Raw genomic sequence first — 16356 nt, 5'->3', positions numbered from 1 at the left:
CTTGAGACTTCTTTTTTCCATGCTCAGTGTGACACAACACAAAGGTTGAGTCAACTTTTTTCCATTTTAACTGGTTGCAAGTGCGATTACTACATTGCCCACCTGTTACTTGCCACAGCAGTGTGTTATTTGCAATTGGAACAATTTTCTGACAGAATTGCAAAGGTGCCATTATTTTTGGCCATGGCTGTAACAGTCTTTTACAACGAGTTGCAGGTTCTTTGTAGTCTTAATGTTGCCAAGTCCAATGTAAGCTGTAAGAGTTTCTGAAGCTGCTGTGAGCACTGGAAACACTGGTTGTTCGTCTCAGGCGTTTAAAGCTCAGACCCATCGGCTCATGTCTGTCTATCAAATTCAAAGCCGCTGGATGAAAGTGGTCATACTGAGACAGCATCAGACGCAAGGCAGAACACTACAAATAACCATGTGCACGTTAGGACAACTAAATTACAGTGAGGGCTGATTCTGACACGACCCATTGCTCATTCCCTCTGGATTTTTGTCTTTTTTCTTCAGATTGTAGTATTTTTAAACTGTGATATATAGAAAATATTGGCACAACAATAAAAAACAAGTTTATTTTTCATCTGTGTAATCTCCTGTTCAGTATTGGTTAGAACACTTCAATTATTAAATGTCAATTATCCTTTTGCTAATGTTTTTAATGTTTTGTTTATGCTATGTTATATAAATAACATATTTTAAAACCTCAAAAAGCTAAATTAGCCTCAGCCTTAAAAAACTGGAGCAGAAATATTGTTATTGTGATTTCATTCCAAGGCCATATCACCCATTATTACTGACCGACCAATCACTACATGACTCACAGACTCGATGATGTAGACGGTCATCTGGAATCTGGATAAGGTCTTCACATTCCAACCTGCATATTATTATTTGAAATTCTCTCCACTTTAACCCACCAACCCCCAAAAATCCTAAAACATAAATTTTACCATGAAGCCCAACATTAATCATAAAAAAAGACATGTTTCTGCACTAAAGCCAGTTTTTCCTGTTAATAAACCACTTTGCCGTTTGTTAGTGTTACATGCTCTTACATTTTTCCATTGTCCAGAGAACCGTGGACCCTGTGTTACACAGAGATGACAGCATCATCCACAGAGCAGTGAACATAATCAAGCCCGCATGAATACATACAATATGTGTAGTGCTGATGCTGCGTCTGCTAGTAGTAGTGGTGGTGGGGGGCTCTTGCATCTCAGTTTACCACAAGAAAAGGAATCAACCTTTTAGCTCAATGACTATGACTTGCAGATATGTGTATGATACTCAAAAAATCTCACAGGCTTTGGTGCCTCACACACCCACCTGTGAAATGTGGTTGACGGAGCTCTCCATGCAGCGCAGCTGTGAGGCCTGGATGTCCAGCATCTGCAGCACGTTGTTAGCCAGCGTGTTGATGAGGTAGGCGACGCTGGCCAGGGACTGGGTGGTGTAACTCTTGGTCTCCTCCAGCGCTCGCTGCTTGTCTGTAGACTACAGGAACAGGCAAAACTGATTCAGGACAGGAGTCACACACTGCAACATTTTATTCACATACACCAAAGTAATAGCAGACTGTGGAGAACATCTTTGATAGGAATGAGACAAATAGAAATACTGTCTGGTGATATCGTGGTCTGACCACAATGTGAGAACTCCCTCTGTCCAAACTGAGATTTTCCCATAACTCTTTGAGAACAGATACCTAGTTATTTAGTTTTAACCATTTGCTTAACGTTACTATGTCAGTTCACCTTTGTAAAGTAATTAACTGTTATGCATCTGCAGCAGTTATGTTTTCTCCTGCAAAATGACAGAACTGAGGATTAAGGTTGGAATGGTTTGGGTGGGTGGAGCATTTTCTAAGGCGAGTGTGTGCATGTGTGTTTGTGTGTGACTGCATGATTGCATTTGTCAGTGTACATCAGCATGTGTGTGAGCACATGTGTGAGTACATTTACATCATCTGTGAGCCCACATGTATAATCTCTGTGTAATACAGCAGCACTAGTGTGTGTGTGTGTGAGTGTGTGTTTGCTGAGGCATGATGTAGGTCACTGCAAACTCATTCATGCCCGAGGTCGACAAGTAACTCACTGACACCCACGAGTACACACACACACACACAGAATAATATCACAACAGACTACACACAGAGTGTCACACGTCCATGTGACCCAGAGCCCTACATTCACATTCAGTACTCAGATTTCTTCTACTACACTGCATAAGAAAACACGAGGCTGTGATTGGGCAGCAAAATCAACGTTAACTTCAGACTCACAAATGACACAAAAGTTGAGTCTTGGAACTTCATTTCTGCAACTGAATACAACACTGTCACAGTCCCAGTTTTTGGACTTCAGTTTTCTTAATTTTACTTCCTGCTCCTGGCTTTTAGTTTGTAGAGCCTCAGCCCCACTTCCTATTTAGTTTCTTTAGCTCCTTGTTTCTCGTTAACCCTGATTGTTTTCACCTGTGCCCCCATGTACTTATACCCAGATCTCCCCACTGTTCCCTGCCAAATTGTCTCTCCTTCCTCCTCCGTGACCAGCGAACATTCCTTTGGATATTCGCTGCTTCAGGACATTGTCCTTCCATGCTCGACCCGATCCTTGTGTTTGGACTCTGTCCCCTTACGTTTTGGTCTGAGGTTTGCTTCAGTGTTTAGGTCTTGTCTTTTGTTATCCTCGCTTGTTTGGCCCTGGTTTTATGTTGGAGTATTTATTGGTATTTATTCTGTCTTTCTGCACTTTATGTTCAGTTTGTTCGTGTCTGCTTCCCCTTAGTTATTAAGTTAGTTCCCTTGCTTCCCCAGCACAGTTGTAATTTAGTTAATCCTCCCTTCCGAGTGTGTTTAAGTTTACGTCCTGCTTTACTATGTGTGTTTTTCCTGCCTCCTCATGGAGTGATTTTCAGTTGTTTGTCCTTTTTTGGTAATAAACCCTCTTTAACCATAAAACCTCCAGTCGCCGTCTCCTCTTTTGGTTCCTAATTATAAAATTAACTACACTCTGGTTGTGTGACACTTTTTAAAAAGGTGTTTTTGTCTAAATATTCAGGTTTGTTGCCATCTTGGAGACGTGAAATAAAGGTGGAAGAGAATGTAGCACAAGCCTGTAAATGCATTTCTCTGATGGGAACAAGTGATGCTCCACCATGGTGTTACACTGGTAATTTGAGCACCAAGCGTAGCAAGAAAGAGGACGCTCTATGATGTCGACAATTGTTGACAATGCACAACTAAAACTGGGATTTCTGGCTCTTCCATAAAACCAGAGGTATTGATTAGGTAATGATTAGGCTGTGCACTGTCCACATTTAAACTAATACTGGTACCTGGAATTTGGTACCGAATCCCCAACCTTACTTTTTTCAATACTTTCTCTGTAATAGCAAAAAATAATTTCATTCACATCAAGAGAAATTATAATCAGCCAATTAATCAATAAAAACAATAATCGTTCCAGCCCTGGAAGAAGAAGCTCTTGGCTGTGATTTTAAATAAGCCTGGGTATTAAACAAAATTTCTTAAAAGGAACAAATAACAAAAAGAACTTCAGTCCAGTCTGACCTTTTTCATTTTCTCTCTTTCTTATCTTTACATTTGTGTCTTGTCATTTTTCTCTCTTTCCCTTCTGTTTCTTTCCATTTTATCTTTTTCATCTTTGTCTTCATCTTTTTTTCCCTTGTTGTCTGTTCCATCCTCCAGCTCTCCCTCTCTTTATCGCATCATTCTAACATCTCCTCGCTCTCTCTCTGTCATCTGATGTCCTGTTAGCAGTGGCCTAGTTGGAGCGTTGCCTTCTCTGGCCTGAGGACAGACACACAGCTGCTGTTTGTTTCCAATTCCAACTAAATATATGTAGCTCGTGTACATGAATCACATTACATGTATGTGGAATCATATGCACGCTCTGATTCCTCCGTCCTCTTTTTAATGGTTAGTTATAACAAAAATACAATTGAAAATATCAGTTGACTAATATGCTGGCTGATGTAAGATTATTGCAGAGGAAACTGAAAATACACTAAATATAAGTGATATTTATAAGTGAATTTTAAAACTAAAAACAAAATTATTAATGGTTGCAAATGGATGCAAAAGCATTAACTAAAATAAAATATATCACTTGATTCTTGATACCTTTTCACAATGTGGCCTAATATTTAATCCCTGTATTGCCTTTTTTCAGATTTGCCAAAAAACCTGTAGCCTTTAAATCAATGAAGTGTATTGTTGAGATGTTAAATCTTTATAATCCATTGATTATTTTTCACACTACACTTCTTTTGGACTATTTACTTTTATTATCAACTAAACTGACTAAAACTTGAAACAAAATAGAAATGATGCCACGATCCAAATGTATTCACCTGACTGTTTATGTTGTTGATGTTCCTCACCTCAGTCAGTACAGTTCATGTTTTAATAACTTTATTCTTTACCAGTCAGTGTGTGCGTCATTGGTCATATTCACTTGTAGAAAGTTTCCCCTGATTGGCTGCAGGCAGCTCTGTCAGCAGGAGGACAGAAGGGGAGGAGACTGTCCCAGCATCTGGTTCAAGACCCGCATATTTCCATCACGCTTATTTTTAAAGTTGAGGATTCCTTGTGTCACTCTATATACACAGAGATGCAAACAACCATAAACAGACTCAAAAGGACCATAAACAGGTCCAAACTGACCACAATGTGAGAACAATGATGAAGCTGAAGAAATGCAGTGAATCTTCAGACTTAATTTAAATTTTTTGACTTGGAGGACAGTCGACATACAGGGGGAACCCTACATGTTTTGCAATATAAAAACCGTTTCCACATTGAAATGTTGCATGTTTCTGTTCCAACTAATTTTAATCAAAAACTGTCTGAGAAAATATCAGTACATATAAGATTTCCAGCCCCAAGTTTGCTAATCAGAGCTGTCAGTTACACAGCCTGTGAGATCAGTGTGTTACACATCATCTGTCTTCCTCTGCCATTACTTCTGGCTTTGAACCAGATCCAACAAAGCCAGATTCTGATGCACTCTTCTGAAACACACACACGTTCTGAAGTCTGTTTGTACCTTCTTTCAGAGAGACGGCCACCAACGAGCAACAATCTGCTTTTACCGTACAAGGACAAGTCCCCCTCTCCTGTCAGTGGCTGCTGCTACAGGAGCTATTTCCACTTCACATGCAGTAGAAAACACACACTACAGCTGAAACCATTAGTCTATTACTCTTCAGTAAGCATGAAATTTTTTTAAATCAGTGAACTTTTTGAAATTTCACCTCTCAACTACTCAAGATCTGTTTGTCTTTATTAATTAAGCAAACATTTCACTTGGAAAGACTCCTCTGGGTCTTGTAGGAAAATGACTAACTCCAACAGAAAAGGCAGATTGAACTCTGTACGAAGTGGAAAAGCTCCAGCAAAACAAGCAGATGTAAAATGACCAAAGAGACACACAGAACCACAAAAAACTAGGCTGCATTGGATTTAAAAAGTACATGGTCGGCTTATACAGTGCTTTTCTCCATAGGACTTCACAATCACTGACCCTGTGGTCTGTGGACGACTGCTTTGATAACTGAGATACAGCCCATAAAGTCAGACTGTGATTACTGAGCTCCAAGAGATGAAAATCAACTACAAAGAGAAAACGTCCATGAAACGAGACAAAGAAAAAAAATGACTACAAGGATGCACAAGTCAGGAAACAGATGCAAAACAATAAAGAGACGAATGGCAACATGGAGATGCAAACACAAAGAGACACACAAAGAACACATCCATAAAGAGCCAACAAAGAGATAACAGACCATGTTTTCCTACAATCAGCAACATTATAAAGTGATGAGGTGCGTAGTTGCCAACTCGCACTAACTCAAATTTATTTTACTGTGCATAGTGGACAAGGACATTGTCTCACACCTTCTAAGGAATGGGAGTTCAGTTCTTTTTAAGATTTTTCAAAACCTGCAGATGGTAAGTAAATAACTGCAGGAAAGGTTGAATATGACAGAACAAAGTAGGAACACTCATCACATGATCAGCTCAGGTTTGCCAAACTTCTGATCACAAACCCGTGTTTCCAAACGCTCAGCCTGTTTCGCCCCCGCAGGAGCTGTTCCTGGCACCAGCGCTGAAGGTGGAGGCTGATACTCCTTCGACTGGAAAACCAATCGCCATGGTTTCCAACCCAAAACACATACACACACACACACACACACACGTGGGGTTGTCCATGTTCAGCCTCCTGCAGAGGTACCATGTGTTTCCAATGAGCAGCAGGAGGTCATCTCACATTATAACTACCTCTGCTGACAGCTAAATGATACCAGCTGTGGAAGATCCAGATGGAACTGTTTGCATCCATGTGTATATATATGTGTGTGTTTGTGTGTATCGCTTCACCGAAAGACTGGTGTTGTACAGATTCCTCAATTTCAAATTCACCAGCTTTAAATTAAACTTACGATGACGTGACATGTTTCCTCACATGTTAGTTTCTCTCAGTTAAGAATAGAAAACATTCAGGCTCTGTGTAAAGCTTCACTTGCTGTCCCAGTTTACAAACCTGCAGCTTACAGTGGACATGTGGGTGGTGTTATATTAGACAACCTGGTTTCAGCAGTAACAATGCATTAAATTTTCCCAGCACAGGATGGTAGGAGGCCAAGCGTGTGAGAATTTTAAACACCTGGACATTAAACGCTTCATGATTTATTATTTATTACTGTGAATAAATCAAGTGTTTTTAATATAAGGCGTATGTTCTTATATTTATTTTTATTTTTTATTTTAATTGGTTAAGTTTTAATTGGGCTAAATGCATAGAAAGAGTTTCACTGTAACATTTCTGTGTGCTCAATCATAGCTAATAAAAAGAAAAAGCTTCTAAAAACAGACAGCATACGACCAACACACACACTGAGGTTGGCTGAGTTAGCAAAGCACATCGCACATGTAACTGTCTTGGTTTTACACCTGAGCCGTGGACACAGACTCTCAGAGGAATTTTCCAACAGTTACAGCATCAGTATAATCAATATAAGTAATAGATGTTGGTGGTGTGGCTGTTCTGACAGACTGGTGCTTATACCAAAGACTGCAACTAATGCCAGTGTTGTCTCAGAACATGTTTCTTCTTGACAATAAATCCACCAATAAATCCCAAAAAGCTGAAACTACCTCAACACGAAGTGGCCAGTACAAGTCGAAATAAGTCAATATCCACTGCTTCTTTTGTCACTGTAAAGTAAAAAATCAGTGCCCATGTTTCCAGAAAAGGTTCAGCAGAAATCTGTTATCGATCTGCTGATGAATCTGTGTTCTCTAATCGGCCCTGTCAGGTTACTGCAGTGCATGTAAATACACACAGTCTGTTCCTCTCACAAGTTATTTGATTTGAGTTTCATGTCTGATCCGTTTCCAATTTGGCCAAAAAAAACTGGACCTGATCAGGGTGACATGATCACTCTCTCTTACAGATTCAATCATCCCTCCCTCTCATTGTTATTATAAGATGAGCAGCAGCTTGCTGCACAAGCTTGACGCTTATTTCTCACATAGTGACGATGGTGGCTGTAGCTAATTAATGATAATAGGTAAGAAATAATAAAGTGACCTATATCTGAGCAGGAGCTGGTGCCTCAGTAAACAGTAACATGAATAAAACTATATTATAACAGTGCTTTATATTACCAGATTCCAACCACATGACTATGTCTGAATCCCAACGTAAAACAGAATGAGCAGCACTGTTGGATTATGTAACAGCTCCTATCATCTGCTGGCAGCGGGAATGTAGGCCATCCAGAGTTAGCCCTGTTTGGCCCTGCTTGGCCCAGTATCGGGAACAGTTTAATCAACCAGAAACTAGTTTCTTTCTCTTGAGTAGACACATTGTGATTCCACCGACAGGAATGTTAAAGATCCCAGGGACAGAAAAGGGTAAAGTAATGACTGAAGACAAAGAATGATAGAGGGAGGGCGGACAAAAAAATAGAGTATAGAAAAGAAACAATTAATGTGGGAAACAGCTGCATGTGCAGGATGATCACTGCTTTCACTAACAGAAATCCACACACAGCTGCAGAAACCTGATAAATGTGAAGCCTGGTGATGAGCAGGTGTTTATGTGAAGCCAGCTGAGGAACAGCTGTCCCGAACAGCCCAACACGGAGAAGATGACTAATGGAATCTGATTGCAGCACTTTTGTCCTAAATTGTCTGTGGTGTGAGAGGAACATTTTGCTTTTGCATATAATGACCGAAGTGTGCAAATAATAGTAGTAGTAATGATACTGAACCGAACTTTCATAGATAATCAGTTGGACACTTATACAAGACCGAACCTCAAACTGAACTTTTCACACTAACGAATTTATCAGAACTTTAATATATTTGTCTTTTCTCTTCTTATTTTCTAAGACTGGGTCCATCCTTCGCATTAATCTCTAGTTGTCAATTACATAATAAAAAACTCCAGTGAGGGGTTAAAATCGGCTTCAGAAAACCTTTGTTATTATCTAAATGCATTTCTAGAGCAAAAAAATCTAAATTTAATTAAATTACTGTTTGTTATAATAGTGTAGTTCGTCCAGTAAATGTGCGAACTGTCCTGTAACACGTTGTCTTAATTAGCTGTAGTGAGGCGTAAAGCCAGACTCCCATCAACAGATCCCCATTTTATGCTTCCATGCTTTACTGCAAATCGTACTCAACGCGTCGAAGACGCTTTACGACGTTTTTAGAATTAACATGAACTGGTCCTTAATTCGGCACGTGGAGCGTCCGTCTCACACGTAACCCAGTAAAGACAGCACTTTATAACTTAATGACATTCCACGCGTTAACTGCTTCTGACTTTCCCACGGTCACGTTCGCCCGAACGCACAGCGGCGCGGCGGGAATCTCTAATAAAAGTTGACTTTTCCTAACAGTAGTCATGTTTGGGGGGAATCCGGACGCCGAATTGACGTTAATGTGTTTATTATCCAGCCACGTCAAAGGGCAGGTTGTAAATTGAATACGTCGCGACTTCCATCGTTGTTATAAAATGTAGCGGTAACATAACGGAACTTGGTGCAGTCATTCCATCACTCTCCCAGCCGCCCACTCCCTGCTAACATCACCCCGACGGGTTTTCCGACTTGACTTTCACACTCTGGGGTTCAAATACTAGCATGTACCTGTACATAGTTGCTTTCGCAGTACTCGGCTACTCTCTCCAGGTTGGTGAAACTGTCCAGTAGCGCTCTCCGTCCCGCAGGAATTTCCTCCTCCAGCAGCATTTGTAACTCCGCCATCTTTACGTGGTTTTACTCCCGACGGCCGCGGCTCCGACGGGATGCGGCTGCTGCATTCAGGGCCTGTGGGAAATAGCGCCACCGTGCAATTTAGAAAAATAAGAAAAAGTATGATTGGTTTTCGCATTGGAGCCAATCCCCCCACCAAAAAAGCCAGGTTTAATCATTTATCATTTATGTCCACATAATCTGCAAATAAAACATCACTCGTCTTCAGTGCTAAAAGCTACTAAGCTGCGTATATTTTACTCGCAAAAATTTCACATATACTTTTATGTCTTTATTGATCATCTTGTGTGGTTTCAGTCATTTGATGTCTGGACATTTTTCTTTTTATTTTAGCCATTTTTGCATGTCTTTTGTAGATTTGGCTTTTGTAAATAAAGTTATTGTTGACTCATTTTTCCATCTTTTTGTGGTGATTCCGTGTCTGATAACACTGGCTCCTGGGCTTGTGCCTGTTGGGCTAGTTCACTAATCCATTCGTGCCTTCACCCCACTAGATTTAATCCACATGTATGGAGTAAAAAACAGGAGCAATACAACATAAATCCCTTAAACACAGGGAGGGAATTCTTCTTTCCAAAAACATTTAAACCATTTGCCTGTCAAATTAAACAAAAATGGACAATTTACACTAAAATGTATGAATATTAATTTGAAATATTTCCTCCACTCTGCATTCAGACAAGGTACAATATTCATTGACTGCCTGGTTGTCATAACTATGATATTTAACATAAAACTACAAATCACCTCTCACATGTCACAAAGATTATTTAGCATCTTTATGCCAATTTTCTCTTTTCAATTTTCTCTTTACCCAAGTTCCACATACAGTCTCACTGTCTCTATCGGTGCTTGTGGTAACCAGCAGGTGGTTCTTCCTGAGAGTTTTCACCACCCATGACATGGTCCTGATCATTCTGGCTCCTCTGCTTCTGTTTCTTAAAGCAGCAGCTCCCCCCAGTTGTTGAACACTGCCAATACACACAAACACCTGACAGCTGCTAATGTCCATGGACTGTGTTCCTTTATTAGAAAATCACACAAGGTGCTGGCAAACCAGACGTACAAAACATGCACTAAATGAATAAACCATCTTTAAATCATAGAGACAGACACGGGGAGCATCACGCAGGGATTTCTAGGCTCTCGTCCCCTCTCGGATATTCCTCCACTTCCATCGTCATCAAAAACTCTGCAGAGAAAAATAAAAAAGGTCAAAAAACAATCATACATAATCGGTTTATTAGCTACCGCTAGTGCTGATTTATGTTATTTAGCCGAGCACCAATAATATGCACAGAAACAGTACTGTGGACCACATTAGGCTAATTCGGGTGACTTTAGTCTCACTGAAGCTGTTTGCCAGTTCACAACATCACCAAAACAAGAGAGGTTAGAAAAATACATTTAGGTTAATATATGTATAACAGCAATAGATGTACAATGCAAAATGAAATAATAAGAATAAGAATAAAGAGTGCAGTGACCATCTGTTTTTAAATGATCTACAATAATCTAAACTACATTCATTTCATTGTGATGGTGAAATCTCATTGATTTGTATCTGTGACTTCCTGCCATTAGGGAGAAATATGTACAATTTACTTTTTATAATTTATTTATTGGTAATTTGGGTGAAGCAGCCATTTAATAGTAATTGATGGTGGAAAAACCAATGAAAGACAATGTTTTATTTACTTGGAAATTCTTTATTAAACACTAAAATGACCAAGTGTGTTAAAATAAACATTCAAACTGCATCTACAGTAACTTTTAGGATAAGTACTACAGCGTTTCTTCATTAGGTTGAGAATTTGATGCCTGTTTTGTTTTATTTACTCCTCTAATTTCCACACATTTTGTTTCCAGTAATAATACAAATACAAATACTGCTGCTCCACTCAAAAGTCCAGAAAAGAAAATCCCAACTCTCCAGATGAAAAGCTGTTTAAAAATAAAAATACAATATTTCCTGAACACAGTGTGGTTTCACTAAACTGTAACTGTGTGGGCTCCTGCTCCCTGTTCCCTTAGTCAGGGCTGACAAACATCACACATCATGTCCACAAACCTTCTGTGTAGTCGATGTCTGGCTGCGTTGACACGATGGCCCAGGCCAGGCCCACCAACAGCGCCACCACCAGGTTCACTACAATCCACGGCTGCAGGATCTGCTGCTCTGACCCTGGAGGCCTGGAGGAGGAAGTGGTAAATACTGCAAAACATCTTAAAGGTAGTTTTAACTTTCAATCCACGTCCAAACGCATTAAGACGAGTTATTCCATCCTGAGGTCTTTCACCTCGAAATGAGGAATTGAAAGAACAAACTGCTGAGAATTCATTAAACTTAATCATGTTTAAAGAAGCAGAACCATCAGACTTCCCAACACGCACTGAGACTTATTTTTTGTAAAACTTTTTGAATCTTGATGTCCCGATGCCAATCTCAGTAACGGGTGTCGAGCCCAATCCTACGGTGCCCTGAGAGCTCACTGGAAACATTGGTAAGACATTTGTCTACAATGGGCCCGAGGGACACTAAAAAGTGACGGACATTTAGATTTGTAAATGTAATTTTAGTATACTTCTGTTGTGGTATAGCTTTTTGCAGCGTCTTTCTCGGTTTGGTGGTGTTGTGGCTTTTGCAACGTTTGTCTTAATGCTCTGCCTGTGAGTACTCAAATGTTAAATTGCTAAATTATTATTAAAGCCATGGATATTACTTTTCATAACACAAATGAAGGTAACCCTGGTTTAAGTATTTAGCCTTGGACATAGTCCCAAGTCTGTCCATGTGACTACACAGCCAGGTTAACCTAACTTCTTCAGCTGAATGAGATTGTATTTGCGGGTTCATTGAATTCAGTGAACAAGTTAACCTAAGATGACTTGACTCATGTCCTTGAACAAAATGGTTTAACATGAAAATGTCTCACCACAGAGTTTTGTTGGCTGTGGGGTAGAGGTTGATGCGATCACTGGTCATCTGCTGACTGAGGGACAGGATCAGGGCTATGAAATACACTGAAAACACAGAAAGAGATGTTACAACATTAGCAAGCTTCAGCTTCAGCATCCAGCCTTCATCTCACTTACAGAAAGAGGCCAGAACCGCCGGGTCCAGGGTGAGGAATCCTCTCAGCGCCATGGAGGCTTTGGCCAGATTCACTCTGCAGGAGTCATAGTGTGCACTCAGATTACTTAGATTTAAGACAGGTTTAGGTTAAGGACTGTAAGTGAGACCCACACACAGACCTGTCGAATGCAGACACAGTGCTGATAGCCAGGAGCAGGTAGAGTAGAGACTGAGCTGGGTAGGCCAACAGGTGGTACTGCTGCAGCAGGTTGGGCAGCGTGGTCATCTGTTCACCCGCCAACACATACACAACTATTATATTCCACACTGCGTATCCAGCCAGGAAACCGTGAGAGAACAGACCGATCACCCTGCAGAGGGAACAGCACACACACAGGGTGGTTACATGGATAAATACCTGGTCTCATGAATGGATTACTGAACCAGCCTACTGTGGCCAGGGCCAGGGCTGTGTTTGTTTGCAGACCTGAAGCCACTGTGGACCCTCAGAGCAACGTCTCTGGTGGTCCAGATCTGTCTGTGGTCTATGTGGTCGCCCATCGGCGACGAGTGTCGGAAGTGCTCCACCTGCTCCACCTGGAAACGCCCTGCACACACACATCACAGCATGGAAACTGCAGCTTTAAGTGTTTTAAAAGCCTTGCTGTTGTTTCCTGGGTCATTGAGGGTTTAAGTTTCTAACATTATATGAAAATACCAGAAAAGGACAGATACACAGGTTGGTCTTAAGAGTCCCTGCCTTCTTTAGCACGTGACTCTACATATTAAATGTGTGCGTAGTAACATTCACACTGACTGTTCCTCTCCACAAAGACTTTTCCGACTGGTTGGCTGTGTGTGGACGGGGCGGAGAACAGGGAATGCTGGGGGATGGGCGACTGGGCGTCTGTGACAATATCATCGTCTTCTGCTCCCAGGTCATTGTCGCAGTGCTCTGTCACCTTCACCCTTCTGCCAGGTGATAGAAGAGGGAGGATTTGAGCAGATCACAGCTCATACAAACATTCCCAGTGAAGTCAGGTTCAAACTTCATCCACCTACCTTTTCTTTTTCATTTTCCTGGTTACAGTGACTGTTTCTTCTCCATCCATGACACTGTCTGCCCCAATACCGTTTGGCGTGTCGGCACGTTCCACTTCCTGATCTGACATAAAAACACACGATATGAAAGCTTTTAATAATAGGTTTCATTATCTGAGTCACTGTGTCAGGTAAAATCAGCATTACATCTAAAATCTTTATCTTTCTGCATTAATTGTAGGCAAAGACAAGTTGGAATTAATCTTCAGCCCAGTGCCCACTTTTCTACTGACAGCAAACAGGAGTTCATTCCTGGTTGTGTAAGTTATGCTACCTATAGTGGCCGTCTTCTTCTTTTTCTTCTTCTTCTGTGGTGCTGCTTCCTGTGGCTCTGGGGTCAAAGGGTCTCTGCTGTTGGAACGGCTCCTGTTGGCCACCACTTCCATTTCCACCTCTTGACCTGCTTGAGAATAGAAGACCATAAATCCAACACGTTCTCGTCCCACAGCACCAGATATTGAGGCTTCCTGAGGAATTAATTTGCCCCACTGTTTCACGTCCTTTGGTGCATCATGGTGACGCCACAGGTACACACTGGCATTACTTTTGGATGCTCCACGAGCACCATTATTTGATGGCACGGGAACGACTTTATATACATACAAAAACTGTGTTAGGGTGAGGCACAAAAAGTTCAGGGTAAGATTAACTTACAAGATAAATTACAAAAAAACTAAACAATACAAACGGTGACAATGGCAGACATGTACTTCCGTGTAACCACACGCACCACGTTGTGTTACGATCATTGTTAAAGCTGATAACATCTTGCACTAAGTTGAACCCTGATCTCCTGTGGAAAAGTCCAGTGTCGTGTTGCCAGTTTCACTTGTACAACACTGTACCTGAGTGATGCAAAATGTACCCGAGCATCAGCGTGTAGCACTAATGAACTGGTGCTTTTTGATGCCTCAGGAATGAGAACGAGCTAGTAAATCACAGCAGAGAAGAGTGTTGTGCACAGACATTCACCGCTCACCTTCTCCCTGCTCCTCTCCATCGTTGACTTCCTTCTTAGGCTTCTTCTTCTTGCTCTTGACAGTTGGCATGGTTCCTCTTGGGGACACTCAACAGTTCAATGTGGCTGTTAGGGGGAACCCTCGGTATGTAACGCAATTTAAATTAGGTTGCTAAATTAACGTTTAATTAGGATCCTGAGGTGGCCGGATGGTGATGCCTGTTGAAGATAACTGGATTAGCTTGAGCTTTGAGGACAGGTGATGGAAGTAAGCTGCAGGAAAAACACCCCACAGAATTAGTTCACGATAACTGCAGTACACATGGTCATTTGCCTCATGTTGTGCTTACATGCAGTCCATCCTGTCTGGCTTCACTCCCGACAGCATTAACTCACATTTATTTGTCACTTTTACCCAACATTTTGGAGCATTTAGAGCTTTCCGCACAACTCAAGAACCATTTTAATTTCCCCTGATCCTCAGAGGAATTCTGATTTGTGTTATGATACAGTACCAAAGTCTATTTACTGTGCAGTTTGCTGACTATGAGCTACAGCACCTTTCTACACTGTGTTATTAGGGTGCAGCTGATGCCAAGACCGACTGACACAGTTATGATTTTGGCTATGACCCATCGCTTTATAACTACACTGATACCATATCCACAGCCACACAGAGCAGCTGCCCCAGTCAAGAGCTTTCAGTCATTAACAGTTATGGTTCAGTAGGTCGCCTGCTACCCGCCTCCCCTCTTATTATCAATGAGTCGTAAAACTTATGAGAGAAGAAAGAGAGGCAGTGGTAATCTAAAGTAGGATCTTCACTCACCCTAACCTTGTTTTTTCTGGTTCTAAACTCACCCATAAATGTGGTTCTATTATGCCAGAACCAAACAGCTGGATCATAATATCACATGATAACAACCCACTGTACCTACTGGCCCATGTCTATAGAGCTGCATATATGAACCAGGTATCAACACTACATAACAGCATCTTTGAGGGTTGTGCCACATAAAATCTCTTTAACTGAACAATAACTTCCAAAATTAAAGTCTCCTCTCTAGTATATCTAGAGTTAAATTCAGTTTTTGTTTTCTAGCATCCGTAACAACGAGCTTAAAGACACTTCCTTCAGCTTCCCTGATGAGGCAGTGAAGAACACATAGCAAAACCAGCTGTAAACAAGTGGATACACCTGACTAAACAAATGAGCTCCAGCAACTGAAGAAAATCTCAGTGAGACCACTGACCACTGAGATGCAGATTTGAATTTAAGTCTGTCTCGCCCCACCTGACCAAACTGTCCATTCACAGTAAAGTGAAATAACAATATTTTCAGAAATTAGCATCTTCCAGGATTTATTGAAACTAACAATGAGGCTTCATCACATCGAAATAAAGATCTCATTTTTCTCACTGTGCATATTCAGATAGCAGGAAGATGGTGCACATAGAAACACTGTGACTTTTGTACAAAAAAGTCTGAAAGTCATGAAGATATTTGTCCATCTCAGACTGCTGCAGGTCCATTTTAGCCTCACATAAGGACATTTCTTATAAATGTTCCGTCAAAGATGGTTAAATCCTTAATGCCCTACTTCCTTTTAGGTTGGTTCACCTGAATAAATGCAGTTCATCATGACTGGAGCTGTGATGAATTCAGTCACACTGTTGTAGCTGATAATGTGGTAAAACTAATACAGAAGTTACTGGTCATTAGCTCATAGACAAATGATTAACTACAACCTGGAGAACCTAAAGTGTCTAACACAAGTCATTGGTTTTCTAACTAGTAACTATTTCTACATTAAACATATCTGAAGTGTGTATATTTGCAGGTGTATCAGTGCTCACCTCTGCAGCGGAGTCTGTCTGAGGCTGTGAAGCCTCCGACTGATCC

General features: G+C 41.0%; 2 protein-coding genes across 9 annotated transcripts in view; both read right to left on the bottom strand.

Annotated features, from left to right (window-relative positions):
* LOC137132493 (abl interactor 2-like) overlaps positions 1–9375 on the bottom strand; it is a 31134-nt gene extending 21759 nt beyond the window's left edge. For 5 of the 8 annotated variants that reach the window (XM_067515015.1, XM_067515016.1, XM_067515013.1 and 2 more), the window contains exons 1-2: positions 9193–9374; positions 1333–1500 (exon numbers count right to left, since the gene is read on the bottom strand). In XM_067515015.1, the coding sequence (XP_067371116.1) occupies positions 1333–1500; positions 9193–9309 (285 nt within the window). In that variant the 5' untranslated portion in view covers positions 9310–9374. Of the gene's footprint in view, positions 1–1332; positions 1501–9192 lie in introns of all 8 variants that reach the window. The other 3 variants (XM_067515017.1, XM_067515014.1, XM_067515009.1) reach the window with 2 other exon arrangements.
* Positions 9376–10333: 958 nt separating this feature from the next.
* LOC137133165 (transmembrane protein 237A-like) lies at positions 10334–14680 on the bottom strand. Its single transcript, XM_067516452.1, has 10 exons — positions 14475–14680; positions 13770–13895; positions 13457–13559; positions 13212–13366; positions 12882–13002; positions 12574–12765; positions 12415–12488; positions 12255–12342; positions 11390–11511; positions 10334–10510 (listed from the first exon to the last, which is right to left on the bottom strand). Exons 1-10 carry the CDS (start codon positions 14542–14544, stop codon positions 10443–10445), a joined length of 1119 nt encoding a protein of 372 aa, XP_067372553.1. The 5' UTR covers positions 14545–14680; the 3' UTR covers positions 10334–10442.
* Positions 14681–16356: the final 1676 nt, after the last annotated feature.

The sequence above is a fragment of the Channa argus genome, chromosome 9 (genome assembly GCF_033026475.1).
Source record: "Channa argus isolate prfri chromosome 9, Channa argus male v1.0, whole genome shotgun sequence".
Classification (NCBI taxonomy): domain Eukaryota; kingdom Metazoa; phylum Chordata; class Actinopteri; order Anabantiformes; family Channidae; genus Channa; species Channa argus.
Note: the sequence above shows the minus strand (reverse complement) of the source record. Positions and strands in the feature narration are given on the sequence as shown.

Bases quoted from the DNA above. Each gene is read 5' to 3' on its own strand.
- LOC137133165 (XM_067516452.1), bottom strand. From the start codon at position 14,544: ATGCCAACTGTCAAGAGCAAGAAGAAGAAGCCTAAGAAGGAAGTCAAC. The intron at 12,766-12,881 runs GTCTGCAAACAA...TTCCCTCTGCAG, and splicing joins AGGGTCCACAGTGGCTTCAG to GGTGATCGGTCTGTTCTCTC. The intron at 11,512-12,254 runs GTGAGACATTTT...TTCCTCCTCCAG, and splicing joins ACAGCCAACAAAACTCTGTG to GCCTCCAGGGTCAGAGCAGC.